Source organism: Neocloeon triangulifer, unplaced genomic scaffold (assembly GCF_031216515.1).
Source record: "Neocloeon triangulifer isolate White Clay Creek 2 clone unplaced genomic scaffold, ASM3121651v1 ptg000017l, whole genome shotgun sequence".
Lineage (NCBI taxonomy): Eukaryota > Metazoa > Arthropoda > Insecta > Ephemeroptera > Baetidae > Neocloeon > Neocloeon triangulifer.
The window spans coordinates 8549631-8565317 of NW_026775559.1; the positions used below are offsets into that span (position 1 = coordinate 8549631).

The window sequence follows — 15687 nt, forward strand, 5'->3', positions numbered from 1 at the left end:
GTGGCGCCTCCCCGGGTGGCGCGAGGCATCCGGACGGACGCAGATGCCTCCCTTCAGTCTGTCGCCACCTGTTCTCCATCCGCGGACGGGACCATGTCGTGAGCGCAGTCATGTGACACTCAACCAGCATCTCAGGTAGGAAATCTTTATGATTTATATAACCAATTTTCATTTTTTTCCTCGCACTTCTCCGCAGTCTTTCCGTGTTTAGAAAATAAATTAAATTTTATTTCTTTTCTTCTGGGAGATTTATTATGGAAAAGAATTTCAAATTAGTTGCGGTAGAAAAAGTAGATAAGATTTGCATAATTAATGATTTTTTAACGTTCAAAAACTGCACTGATTGGAGATTTAAGCAATGGAGCGAAGCATTGCTTTCCACTGGATAATCTTGTATAAGTATTAAAACGCTTTAATAATCCTATTACATCATTGTTTCTAGGCAAAAAGCAATGAGCCGAAAAATATGCTTATAGCTTTAACAGTCATTTTTATTTATTTAAACTTTAATATGCTTTAGTCTAAAATATTCTTAATATTTTGCATAGAAACTTCACTTTTATTTTTTTCTCATCAAGGGTTATTCTTGTTTTAACAATAAGAAGGAACTATTTGTCCAAAACTTTATTTTATCTCGCGAATGAAAAATGATCTCAAATCAGATTCTATATTTACTTGTAAACAAGATTATGCAGGATGAGTTCTTACAAGAGTGATCCGCAAAAAACCTTAATCTCCTTCAATTTTAACATTCTCATTGTTAAATTTGAGTTCCGTCAATTTCATATTATTTTACTGGGAGTTTGTAGCCCGCAAAAATGATTATACCGATCTTTTTTTTCCAAACTGATAATATGCGAAATTAAACTTGAATTGAACATATAAAAATGTCAATGTACAATGTTTGAACCACTACAAAATTCAAAATTCACATACACAATCTCATACACATAAAAAAATATGCCGTTTACATCATATAAAAAACCTTTTGAAATAAAAATTTTGACCTCTGAGCGTCATTCAAAATGAATAAATAATCACAAATATGGCCACTCAATGGCCTGGAGAGAGATATGATTTTAAGAGCGAATTTCTTATTTTTCAGTTTAAATTTGATTTTATAGTTTTCACCTTTCTATTATTTAAATTTTGATGAAATTTTGTATAAAACTGAAGTTTTAAAAGGACTTAAAGTACTTTAAATTCAACATCATTTTTTTTTATTCAAAAGTTGACATCAAACTCGTGCAGGTATTGTCTTCTGCGAACTCCTCCAAATAATTCAAATTACACTGACATGAAATTGTATCATGGAAGCCCTATAACGTGAGCAAAAACATTGAAGTATCTAAAAGCAGAAGAAGTGACAACACCAAGTTTAATTGGGATGCCTCTCTTCAAAAACACACCCTGTCAGCAAAACACATTATTTCGCATGTTTTAATGACAATCACAAGCAATCGAGAGTTTTTATAAATGTTAGCTACAAAATGATTAATTTACGCTATAAACACTGACATAAATTTTACTTTGCACTTTTTACGTTTGATTTTCTAATCAGCTGGATTGAGCAAATAATGTCGTTAGGACGACTGTACGAAGAGGGTGGAAGTAGCAATTTATTATCGCAGTAAAAATAAAGTCGGCGAAAGATAAAGTGATAAATTGTCGGCGATGAGTGCGAAAACTTTTCGGACGCGCATAATGTGACAAGTTGGAGACATCGGCTGCCGAGTTCGACGCGACCCGATTTGTAACACCGATGTATGCAAATTTGCAATTTTCGCACTGACCGCGCACGATTGAATTATATCTCGGGCACTTTGATTGGAGCGAGATGAGCGGGCCATCTCTCTCGCTCTCTCTCTCTCTCGCATTTGCACAGATTAATTGCGGATGCAGCCGTCAATGAAAAAGCTGCCTGCTCTCGCTCGCTCGCCCACCCGTTCTCCTCTCAACGAGTTTTGCGCTAACTTTTGCATTATTGCTCTCGTCGCCTTTTTTCCACCCTTCAACAATCGATCCGCACTTTTGAAGGATGGATCTCGGCGGTGCGCCTTTTCCCAACTCTTCTGCCCGGCGACGAGATTTCAGAAAGGATTTTCCAGCACACACTTGAAACTTGTGTATCTCAGAAACTTTTAATTTGAGCAGCAAGGCTTGTTAATTAATAGCGCAATTGCGCGCTTCTATTTAATCTTCCTGACACTCGAAACTCGCATTTTCTTCATCAACTATTAACTTTTTTGTTGGATCAAAACTAGCAGTAACAGTGGATTAAATTTTCAAACAAGATTTCAGGAATTTTAGCGACAACTTTGTTTCAAGAAGGGAGAGCGAACGGACATAACCTGGTCGAAAAATTTACATTTATCTTCTCCAGCTATACTAAAGTCTAAAAAGTAACAGAAATACTAAGAAATTTTATTCCATCAAAATAAAATGTCAGAAACATTTTTGAAACCACTTAATAACAATTCTAGAGATAAAAATCACAATACGTATGATTTATCGATTTCTCTTTTTATTTTCAGTCTTGTATTGCAGTACTCATTATTTTGAAAAATCTTCCAACGTACATACAGAAAATGAAGTTAATAATAAAGTCGACGGGAAAAAGTGCTGAAGGAAAAGGAACTAATTAGAGTGGAGCGTGCATTGTGCTGCAAGTTTGCATAAAATGAGTGCACTGCGGCTAAATTATTAAATTCAATATTTGAGCTGCTGTTAAAGACCGTTAATAATATCTCTCGTTGTGCCACTTTTGTCATCCAGCGTACAGTAATTTTTCATTCATATAACATTTTTTTTAGATTCAGCCAGCTTTTCTGCGGCTGCAAATTCTTCCTTACTTAATAATAGTATTAAAGGTTTATGACTTAAATATGTCAAGAGCATTTACGTCATTGGAATCCTAAGCGCTCGTTTCGCTCTCGTCAAAATAATTCATCGCCGCGGCTTCCTTCATTTCAATTTGCCGCGCGTCATTGTTCTCGGCCCGCTTCATTCATCTCCGCGAAATTTTCACGAGAGAATTTTCTCTTGCTCGCAAAGGTACATAAGGCCTTCAACAAAAATTAACAGACTTCCTCAGTTTGCACGAGATGGATAAATTTTAGGCAGATTTTCTTCAATTTTATAGTCTAATGTCAGTTTATAGTTATTTCCGTTTAACTTAATTTTTATGATTTTTAAAAAAAATTAGTTTCTTTGTATCGAATTTTAAAGTCTCAAAAAAGAGAGAATGGTGTTTAACATGCCTTTAGAAAGTGAAACAAATTGCACTCACGGGTGGCATTATTTTTTTTAATGGGACCCACTTTTGGCATGGGGTCGGCGGATCTTGTTGAAAATTGGTAGTTTGGTTGCCCTTAGGGTGTAGACAAATAGTTTAGAAGGATTTTTGAAAATTCTCAAAATTGCCTATTTTACAGGGGCTCAAAGTTGGGGATTTTTAAAAAAGGTGTTTTCGAAAATCAAAAATATCTCAGCTCCTGCTGCAGATAGCGCATGTGTGTATATAAACAAAGTTGTAGGAAATTAGACGCCCTACAACTTTGCCATAGTAACCAAGGTCATAGGTCAAAGTTCAGGGTCAACTTTTTAAGCTTGAATTTTTTGATGCGCCACCAAAGTACCTAGTACATAAAAATTTTTGATTCCATTATAGCCAAAAGTTGCTCTAGTTGGTAGTCAACAACATATTAAAAATTGGCGAGACTGTTTTTTTCCGTTTTCGAGATATTTTAGGTCAAAAGCAGAAAAACGTGGTTTTCCGAGCATTTTCCTACACAAATCAACATTTAACCGCCCGTAACTTTTTTCCTGCTAAAGTTACGCAAAAATGTATAATGACAAAAAATGATTGCCTTGACCTGTTCTTTCAAACCATGTATCGCACATAGTGACCAGGTCACAAAAGGTCATTGACCTCGGTGACCTGTGACCTTTCCAAAAATATTTGCTGGAAATGTTTCACCTCAATGAAAAGAAACATTAGAGTATCTGAAATTCAGGTTTGCACTTGCAAGGTCACAGGTCACCGAGGTCAATGACCTTTTGTGACCTGGTCACTATGTGCGATACATGGTTTGAAAGAACAGGTCAAGGCAATTATTTTTTGTCATTATACATTTTTGCGTAACTTTAGCAGGAAAAAAGTTACGGGCGGTTAAATGTTGATTTGTGTAGGAAAATGCTCGGAAAACCACGTTTTTCTGCTTTTGACCTAAAATATCTCGAAAACGGAAAAAAACAGTCTCGCCAATTTTTAATATGTTGTTGACTACCAACTAGAGCAACTTTTGGCTATAATGGAATCAAAAATTTTTATGTACTAGGTACTTTGGTGGCGCATCAAAAAATTCAAGCTTAAAAAGTTGACCCTGAACTTTGACCTATGACCTTGGTTACTATGGCAAAGTTGTAGGGCGTCTAATTTCCTACAACTTTGTTTATATACACACATGCGCTATCTGCAGCAGGAGCTGAGATATTTTTGATTTTCGAAAACACCTTTTTTAAAAATCCCCAACTTTGAGCCCCTGTAAAATAGGCAATTTTGAGAATTTTCAAAAATCCTTCTAAACTATTTGTCTACAACCTAAGGGCAACCAAACTACCAATTTTCAACAAGATCCGCCGACCCCATGCCAAAAGTGGGTCCCATTAAAAAAAATAATGCCGGGTAGAATTTCATGCAAAACTGATGACCCAGGTGCTACATTTTTTATTGGTTCCCGTTGAGAATTTCCATCTTTATTGGATGTATTGTTTATTGGCTCCTGTACTTAGGCAGCTGCAGATTAACTGAATATTTTGTGTTATTTTTGCATTGAACCTTTCAAGCTTTTTAAAGGAATAATTTTAAATTTAAACTACAAACACTATACAGGCTCATTCTTATTTTTTATTATATTAATTAAGAATCAGCCAAAAAAATTAATTTAGCATACTTGCTTATCGTAAAATTTATGGCATGTGACTTTCTGGTTTCTAGGGGCATTTTTAAAAATTCGTTTCTATTTTAAATGTGATTAAATTTTACATGAAAATGTCGTGAACATTTGATCAAAAGTATCTAAAAAAAGTATTTTCACATGAATTATTGTATTTTAGGTCAATTTTTGAAAAATTGTGAAGGACATATAATATGAACATTTAAAATAATGATAATTTATATCAGCCTAACCATCATGTCATTAAGTTTTAATTTAGTTGCAAATCGTGTCTATTGATCTTTCACAAAAGCAATTGCCACCCATAAAGAGATATGTCATGTTGTTATGTACATTCAAAATTACTAATTTGGAGTTTTTAATTATATATACGAACACATTGTCATTAAAAATTTAGCTTTCATTATGAAAACCATGGCTGCCCCAGTTTTTGTAGGAATCACGCGTTTCATTTTTTGTTGAATTACAGAGTGAAAACACGACTGCATTTTAAAAATGGCAACGTGTGTGCAAGTAAATGTACCAACATTAATTTTTTCGAGCGTGGAATGAGCGTTGAGCATTTAAAATTTTACGATTCAAGCTGTTGAAAGATGTGCCTCAACACGCTCTTTTGACAAACTGCAGCAATGTTATTATAGCGAGAAGTGAAGCGGTATAATTTTTGCATAAGCCATAGGTGAATGCGTCGCGCGAAAGCGGAAACGTCTTAAGGATAATTGCAGCTGGCAGTCTCACAACGCCAGTTTGCAAAACAGAATAATTTGAAGCTAGAGTTTTGCACTCTAGTTAACGCAGAAGAGCAATTTTAAAAGTGTTGCGTGAATATGTGGAGTGCAAACTGGCCCAGAGAGAAGCAGAGGGTGGAAAATGATCATTGTTGTGTGTTGCTGGCTGCGGGGATGAATGGGAAATTATTCGAGGCCGCGGGCAATCGGAAAACGAGGCTCGCCAAGCCGGAATGTCGGTTGCCGCTGCTGCGTTTTGATGCTCGCGCGAGAGGCGCTTATGCAACACGCACTACCCCCATTACTTGCCTCCATTGCAACAACTATTTCAATAAGGAGAGGCCGTTTTGTTTCCTTCTCGAAAGTGCAGAGCCGCTTGATTAAAATGGAGCGTTTATGGATGAGACGGATGAGAAAAGCAAAGCTAAGGAGATTCTGCGATATTGAGTCGCATAAAGAGAAGAATTTTTGCGGCTGCTTAAGTGGCAGAGACGCTTTTCTTTTTCTTTTGTATATTTTCATCCGCGCGGTTGCCGAGCTAAAGCGGGCGAAAAGAATAGGATCACGAGAAGAGATATATTTTGTGCTTATAAATCTCAGCAAAACAAAAAATGGCGACGACGTCTCTTTTCTCATCTGCGCAAAAAAAGATTGTTAGTTACTTGGCCATAGGTGGAATGAGAAAGTTTTCCTGCTCAGCGAAGATGCGTGCAATTGGAAATCGAATCCTGTCTAGCCAGGCTAAGGGGAAATTTGATAAAAAAAAAATTGCTGTGTAATTTGCTGTCCCAAATGAAGTTTATCCCTAATAAAAAAGGTCTTGGGTCATCTGATTCTCATATTTCAACTTGTCTTGGTATCGATTTACGTAAGTTGACAAGTAAATCAACAAAGTGGGGTTTGACATAATTAATTTATAACCATAACCCAATCAGTATTTCAAAAATGAATTTCAAACAGTTTATTGGTTAAAAGTAACAAGTAAAAACTTTCAAACGTCAATCATACAATTATTTTGTATAAAATCAACCCTTTTTAAAATTAAAAAAAAAAAATGCTCATAATGCAGGCTGTGAAATAATTTGATATATCAAATTTTTTTATCTATAATGTAGCTTTGTTTAACATTTTTTAGCTACTCAAAATTAAAATTTATTACTACAGAATATATTAAGAAGATAAAATATATCCAAAAGGCGAGAGTAATCTTTTTGGTGCAATTACGCAGCTGTGTGCACTTTTTTTTATTCCTGGGCTTGGAGACATTACACTGCGATTTATTTCGGGAGGCGGCCGCCACTGACACACTAAATGCATTACACGCACACACCGCCCGACGCAAATCTCGCCCGTCTGCTTTTTCCCTGGGGGCGATTTCCTGACGCTCCCCCTCGCTCTCTCTCGGTGGTCTTGAGCGAGGGCAGGTGCAAATTAACCCTTTCTCTGTACCCAGACAATTAAACTCGGCCGCGCGTTGCCTTTTTTCGGGGCACTTTAAAAAGTCGGCGCGAGGGTGCAGCGCCGAGGCCACACGCAGAAATTGCTTCATTAAAACATTTTTCATCAGGTTCAAATTGCCACACGCCAGCGTGGCCTCTGCTTTTTTTATTGAGTTACCTGCTTGCAATTAAAATTGAAGTGCGTTTGCACGGCAATGATTTTCTTTTTCACCCAGTATTTCAGCCCGGCTCGCTTTCGGCTTTGATTGTGATGCGAGAATGAGCGCAGCACCGAGGGATTGGCTCGATTTCGCCCCCGTGTGCTCGCGGAGACAAAAATAACTCCACTTGTCGATTTTAAAGCAGAGGTGCAGTTTTTGTGAATCTCGAGTCGCGACTTTTGAATGACGGGAGTGCCGTCTCCGTTCATTTGCTTGATTGATATTTTTTTTCGAGATATGAATTTTAAGGGGGTGTCACTATCATCAACGCACAGAGTGCCAATTGTCAAATTTGGATAAGTTGGCTCATAAACAATTCAATTGAAGCTTTCCTGAAAGGCACGCTTGTTAAGAAGTTGAATTGGCATTAGCATAAAAATGGGAAACATTTCAGGTGATCTTTAACCGTCATACCGCTTGCATAAAAATTTACGTAAAAAAGTATTTTTATTTTTAATGTGAATGTAAACCAGATTTTTTATTCAAATGATTCATTGTTTTGATTCTAATGCATCAAAAAGTTTTTTCATAGTATAGAGATCAATTCATTTTCAATAAAATTGCGCAGAGTAATTAATTTTTTTTTTAACTATATTAATATTTTTTTCCGTTTCCAATCATACTTTGAGCTATGGATTTCCTTATCTGTTGTTTAACGAGACAAACTTTTAACTTTTATGACAAGCCCAAAAAATTGCGCCAGACCTGACAAGATAGAATGAGAGAAGTTTCCTTTTTGGCGTCATGTACATCGATTTCGGAGGAGAGATCATCACTTTCTTTCTGGGTGAAAGAATTAATTTATATTCAAATTGGAAACGTAGATTTTTGCTTTTGCGAGACGGCCGACTTTTGATGAGCGGCAGAATGAAAAAAACCCGACTTCTCCTTTCCCTCCCTGTGAACTCGCCCCGAGGGGCAAAAATGAGAAAGTCTCGGGAGCGTATCGGAAAAACTGTTAGTTTGATATGGATTTCAGGTAATGAATACAGGCGCTTCGCCCCATACGTATACTTTCTACTTCTTTCCCTCAAAATATGGCCTCATGCGTTCGCCACCGATAAATAATTCACTACCGAGAGTCACGTTCACAACGACAAAATACTTTTTTAACAACGACCTACGGTACTTGAGGCAAGAGTATCTGATATTCCAGGAACATTCATTTTTGCCTCTGGACATTTATTCTTAATATTTGAAAATTTATGATTATTTATTCATTGGATAAGTAGAAAAAAAATGAAAATTGAAAAAGTGTTATCGATTATATTTTTATTTTATTGGGAGTCTAATAAGAGAAACTTATCAATGAAGTAAAAAAAAGGTGTCCATGAATATTTTAATAAAAAATATTTAATTAAATTTAAATTACATAATGAGATAATCTACTTGTTGGATCAGTTTTTTTATCAATGGAATTAGAATTGATATTGCTCTTGGTTTTCATTTTTAGCATACCAAAGCAAGATATTTCATTTCTTTTATGCTCTGTGATGTACATTATGTATGTTGCTGCTGGGTTTGGTGGTAAAATGCAGACGTGCAAAGAGTGGAGTAATTTGCTCCGAACAATGATGGACGAGGGGGACTCAAAAAAGAGTGGCGTACTGATTGCTCTGCCATGCTCAATTATTATTTTTATCCGGGCGCAAAAGCTTATCACGCCGCGTGAAACTTTTAATGACCTCTTCATTTGACATTTCGCGCTCGCGACCAGCGGCAAAATGGATTCGCTGCTCGCTTTGATATGAAATTTTTGCGCAACGGAAAAGGATTTTTCCCGCAGAGCAATTATGTTTCCAGATGATTAAAACTTCTTGGTATTTTTTCTCCGCATATACAAATGTATCAAAATGCACGTCAGCTGGGAAGTTGCAGTGCCGGAAATTTCTCCGGTTTTATTTTCACCCAGCATCAAATCGGCACAGGAGGTCGGAGAAGTTGGTCGAAAAGCCACATTATTATTTTTCCTAGCCTCAATCTCCTTAAAAAGGCAAGTCAAACAGGGAGAACGAGTGGCGGGCGAGCGAGCGAAAGAGAGAAAGGATACTTTTCGGCTGTTTGCCGAGCGAAACACAAAGGCCGAGGCAATTAATTAAACTTGGCCTTTTTTCTTTGTCCGATGGCCAAATCATTGAGAGCTACAATTGAGCCCCTAATTGGACGTGGGATTCTTCCGCAAAGCAGTCTGCTCTTAATACGACCCTTGCTTTTGCATTAAAAATCACCTTTCCATGATTTGACCCTCTGAATAAGTTACCATATGCCTACAAAAATGTCATGGACTCTGATAGTATTACAACTAAGATAATTTTTATAACTAGAACATCCCGATTTAAAAATCTATGAATAGGATAAGGCATTTATGTAATCCAATCATCACTAATATCAGAAATTTCAACAACTATCAAAAAGAAAATTTTACGCACACTGCGTAAAACTTTTAATTCTTTGTGAATGATAAAAATAATCCTAGACATCTCAAAGCCAATTCTGAAGATTACAAAACCAAAATTATTGCAAAATTTTCAAATATTTGTTTAAAATTTGCGATTTGATGATCCATGCTCTCAAAAAGAACCAAAACCAAAGATTTTTTGGGCCACAGTGATTTGCACTTTTTCATTTGGACTCACGCGATGAGCGAGTCTGCGCGTCGTCGGCGGTCGCTTGATTCAATTGGAGGCTGATTCGCTTTAATTGAGCAGCTGGGGCGCTAATTAGATTCACAGTGTCATTTGATTTGCGTCGCGCGCGTGACTGCAGACAATCGTAGTGGATTTATAACACAAATCCTGAATCGTGGATTATCCGACGCGCTGCTGTGAGAGGCCCAGGCCGCGAAAATTAAGTGCCTCTATCAACGACGAGCTCAACGCTTTTACTTTCAGGGATTTCCATCGCTCTTCTGAAAATCCTTTAATCTTAAAATTTTTAGAAATGAATTGTTAAGGAAATATCACAAGGAATAAAAAATAAAAATAAATTATTTTCTCCCTTACTAAAATTTCAAAATATTGAAGTACATGTTTATAAAATATATATTATTTACAAAATTTATTTTTGAGGAACAACAAGTATCATTTTAACATTATTAAATGTTTAATAATTATATTGCAAGAAATAAATTTCCCAAAATCATTCTGTTTCAGGCGGGCATGCCCCTCTTGTGATGATGCTGCCGCCCCCGCTGCTGCTACTGCTCTGTCTCCTTCTAGTCAGGTGTGTATAATAAATGTATTAAATGAGTAATTACAAACCAAATAACTCACTTCAATTGCTGTTCAGTTGGAAATTTCGATTTCATTAAAGTTGCATCGCCTTTCTAACTGACCACATGGACCTAATCAATATGTTCGTCATCAATAATCACCAAGCTTTTGCATCGCATTTCCATTCATTACTTGTTAATCCTCAGCTTGGATTTCTTTGCGTTGATTCAAATGCACGGATAAATCAATTTGAATATGCTGTTGAAAATTCCGCGATAAATCCGAGCTCATTTAAATCAACAGCGTCATCAAGCGAAATCAAAACCAAACACCACCCACGCTCGCACCTAAATTATTATCACGTCAGCCGAGTGGAAGCAAAAATATTTTTACTAAAAAAAATTGAGCGTCGTTCGTTTGGCGCGCACCAAAATCAGATATCAAAGGTTGGTGGCTTTTAGAGCAAAACTAGAGAGAGGACCGCGGAAAAAAGTAAATAATAACATTCGCATGCAAAATCGATAATTGCATGACGGACGCACGGAGAGCTTTGAAACGAAAGCAGGCAGTCAGGCAGAAAGGCCGTGATTGCTCCTCATGTTTCGCCACGCCAATTATTTTATCTGGCGCGCGCTGCTCTCGTCAAAAGGCGGCGATAATTTCACGTGTTTTGTTTCTGTTTGTTCATTTTCCGGCCCGACGGGCTCATCAAGCCCAAGTACTCGCGGCACCGAATTACAAAGTGCGTGTGCTGTCGCGCCCCCAGAGACTAGTTTTCGCCAACGAGCTCGAGCTGCTGATCAACTCTCTGCCACTTTAATTATGCCCCGTGTGGCAAATGGATCGGATTCATTTCCTCCGCGAGTAATTCAATCAGTCACACTGATTTTCCTGCCGCGCTCGGCACCCACTTGATTTCTCTGCACGCCATTTCCTTCGCTTACTTTCGGGGTTTCTATTTGGTTTTGCAATTCTTTCAAAAAGAAAGGTCGAGAAACGCTTTCGTTGCAAAGGGTTACACTAGTAGAAAGAGAAATAACAGAATTTCTTCTTTTGATTTTCTCATTTCCGTCTAACGAAAGGAAGAGAGAAACATTTAGCAATGCTAAATTTTGATTGAAGTAGCACCAGTTTGAATGAATTCGAGATAAATAATATATTGTTCATATTGTTTAATTTATTTTTAATTTAAGATGAAAAAATATAATATAGAGAACCATGAAGAGGAAACAGTTGTTTATAATTTTACTATTTATTTTTAAAATTTTTAATTTCAAGTTGAATAAAATATATTTATATAATGTTTTTATTTTTTACTGCTCATAATCAAGGTGGAAGTAATTTTTTCTTTTTTTTATCAGGAGTGAGCAACTTGTTCAAATTTATTATAAATTCTAATTCTATATAACTTTAAACATGTGCTTTTCAGAGATCTAAAATCTAGACGTGTTTTCTAAAATAAAATTTTTACCTTTCTATTGTCAGTGTAGAAGGTAATACTCTTGATTTTAAATAATTTTCAATACCAACAAAGAAAAACCCAAATAAAATCACTCAACTTATTCCAGGAATTGATGGTTTTCTTTTTTAATGAAACAAACAAAATTTTTTATGGGACTTTTGTTAGGTTTGTTTGCGCTTGGGTGTTAAAATTTTCCGGGCTCAATGTCAGTTTTGTGTCACAAGGAGATTGATTTCGGCTCTTTTTTATCTTTTGATGAGGCGCGGTAATAAAGATTTTCACGAGGAGAAAAATATAATGCGCGATTCCCGCGGGAGAGGCCAAAGAAAAAGTGTCTAATTAAGGCGGAGTGGCAGCAGCGGCGTCTCTCAGCGGAGCTGCGGATAATCAAAATTGTTAACCATTAGATTTATTGTCAAGCATCCCTCAAGCCGTCGAGAACGAAAGAAGTTGCAAGGGAAAGCATGTGATAAAAACGAATATAAGAGAGTGCATGGGTAAAAGAATAAAAAAATCGCCGCAGCAGAGACGTGACTGCAAATCATAGAGTCGCGTTTGATCTCATTGTCTGGCGGTCGCCGATCCCATTCTGCTGGGGCTAAAATAAAAAGAAAAAAAACTATATACATGTATGTATAACGAAGGCCCTTTGAAACGGCCTTTCATTTTCCAGATTTTAAAGCAGATATCGAGTGAATGTGCAAACTCAAGTGCCGATCGATTTTGCACGTTCGCCGCCGTTTTGTTTCGGCTTTGTCGGGATTGAAAAAAGTGTCTCACAAAGGGCTGGAAAAATAGTTGCACCCCGCCGAGAGCACAAATTCATACGGCGTTTGAATGAAAGGCAAATGATCTCGGAGTTAAGCCCTCTCGAAACACTGGTGACACGCTAACGAGAGTCAAAACAACTTTCAGCTGCGAGGCGAGCAAGAGCAACCCACACAGGAACGTCTCGGAGCTGCTGGACAACCTGCTCAGGGGCTACGACAACAGCGTCCGGCCCGACTTCGGAGGTGAGTGTCCTGAGCTCTAGATCAAATCACCACTAGTGAATAGCAACATATGTATGTTTGCGGCTTCCGCCTCCCTTGCCGTTCTGGTCAATTAGCACTTCAAAAACAGCCAGGCCTTTCAGCCTTTCTCTGCATGCCGGTCTTTGTGCGTCAAAGCCACGCTAAAATGAATGGGTTTTTCCATTTTTTTTTTGCACACTGCTCTTTTTCCGAAAGGGTTAGTTTGCCTGTCAAACATTACTTTTCAGACTAACTGATGTGGCAAATAGATTCTTTACAATCACTGAGCTCACTGAATATTACTTTCTTTTTTCTTTTTGCAATTAATGCTGCTATTATTTCCACAACAATTCCATGTTAATGAAGTTCTACAGAAATAAATTGCCATCACAGTTCCAAGTAAACTATTATATGAGCCAAAAGCCAAATGAAAATATACATACAAATAAAAATTACATGCAAGAGATATACAAAAATATCACGCATTTTTCAATGATGTAGAAATTTTTTATTGAGCAACGAATTTCTGTGGCATGATCAGGTGCTATAATGATGAAAAAATGAGATATAAATTTTTAATTTTTACTTCAACTTCTAATACTCAAGGGGGATTTTGGGAAAGATTTATGACCTCAATTTATTTTTTAATTCATTCTTCAAAATGTGCATGTTTGCACGATATGTCTATTATAATTTTTAAGCTTTAAATATAAAAATAATAAAAATATGCTTTTGTTACTTTTTTGCAACTGAAAAAACGTTGGATCGACCATTTTGCAGTTTCGATTTTCAGGTGAATGAACCGCATTGTGGATTACCTTTTCCCGCAAATCATCCATGATTTCTAATCGATGTGTTTTCTCACTTGACATGTCACGCATAAAAGTAAAGATGTGTGCTGGGTGTATCGCGCATAAAAAGTTTTCCGTGGTCAAAGTGCTCGCGGTACTTTGGCAAACAAAGCCGATTTAGTAACTGGGAGACTCGAGCCTTTTCGGCTCCTCGCCTATTTATATGCTGCAAAAGTTGTAAAGTTCAGCCAAACTTTTTTATTTGTTTCTCGATGCTATTTTATTTTTGTTCAGAATAAAACACTGCAGGTATCTCGCAGGGAGCAAAATAAAATTTCTGGTTCAGGGACCAAGTTGAAAGTTGAATTTAAAAGAATTATTTTCCCCTTTTTGCTTTTGTCCGGAGTACAAAAAAAATCTGACCATCGTCCTTGCTCATCGGCAGAAAAAGAGCGGGAGAAACGGCGCGCGGGCATACACAATGATGAGTTGCAAAAGTCTCTCTCCCTCTGTATCATTTTTTGCCTTTTCTGCGGAGAGATAGAGCGTGCGGGAGAGCGATGGCATTTTCTGAATTTTGGCTGCGTTTCACTTTTGAAGAGCGAGCGCTGCCAGTCTTTTGTGCCCCAACAGCACCCGGGGCCATCTCGACAGCTCGGCCCAGCCACATTTTTATCATCATTATTGTGTGTTATGAGCTTTGTTACGGATTCGTCGCCGGCCTTTCTCGCTCACACTTATTGGAGCCGCAAGGTGCAAATAACGGCGACGCCTTTTAAGCGCGCGCGACCAACACTTTCAACCCGCGTGCCATTCTTGCCGCTTTTTCCATAAAAAGACACGCATTAATGAGGCCATTCCAGCTCGATACGTCGTTTTGCTCTTTACGCGTCGTCGACGTTAAGTAGCAATCTGTAAAGAATCGATGAACGATAGTTTAACCTAAGGTACTTCCATTCAATTGAAGAATGGTTGTTCGTAATAAGAGTACGCGTTTAACTCTTGATCGGTCAAATGAGCAGTCGTTCATGGCATTTCCTGATTGTGAAAAATTATTAGGAATAAGCCAATTCTAGGCTCTGGGAAAGAATGCAGCAATAATTTATAGAACGAATATTTTAGTGTTTAATGATTTCTTGTACAGGTGAATCTAAAGTATTCAAAAATACCCAAGTTGTTAATATTTTAAAAAATAGCTCAGAAATGAATGGTAATTATTAAATAAATTAAAAATTTTAAAAATAAAATACAATAATTTAATAATTTAAATATACAAATTTAATTTAAATCTTATTGGAATTATTCCTTTTTTAAATAATATAATATGTATGTATTATTTTTTAATATTTTTTAAATGTAATTGTATATTATATAGTTTTTAATTTGAAATTTAAATTAACACAAATAATTAATCATTTAATCATTATTCTACACTTTTTTTTAAATAATATTTTACTGTCCTAGATTACTCTACGGCAGATGGATATATTGAAAAGAAAATTAATGCCTTGGGGTTGGGCCTCATGACTCCTGTAAATGTAGAATAGAAATATAATATTAATAACATTAACTTGGTTATTCATCTTTTGTTCTAATTCAAGTAGTGCTGCGTGAATCCATCCTATTTAAAATATTTCAATAAATATTTTTGCATATAATTTATTAAAACGTAGAAAGTTTTCAAAATTGTGAGCAGAGATTTTCCCTTTTTCCCAAGCTTAGTTTTCAAGAGGTTTTATGCCAACATCAAAATTCGAATTAGAGCGTTAACTCAGCACAATCAGCCACCATTGAAAAAACTTTGGAAAACACCCTACGCTTTTCGCATGCCCGGCCGCCTGACTGGAACAAAAAGTTGGTGAA

General features: G+C 36.7%; 1 protein-coding gene across 3 annotated transcripts in view; it reads left to right on the forward strand.

The window, feature by feature from the left end:
• The window catches only part of LOC132203551 (gamma-aminobutyric acid receptor alpha-like), a 24307-nt gene continuing 8620 nt past the window's right edge, over positions 1 to 15687 (forward strand). For 2 of the 3 annotated variants that reach the window (XM_059631402.1, XM_059631403.1), the window contains exons 1-3: positions 1 to 135; positions 10499 to 10568; positions 12936 to 13033. In XM_059631402.1, coding sequence (XP_059487385.1) covers positions 10519 to 10568; positions 12936 to 13033 — 148 coding nt within the window. In that variant the 5' untranslated portion in view covers positions 1 to 135; positions 10499 to 10518. Of the gene's footprint in view, positions 136 to 10498; positions 10569 to 12935; positions 13034 to 15687 lie in introns of those variants that run through there. The other variant, XM_059631404.1, reaches the window with a different exon arrangement.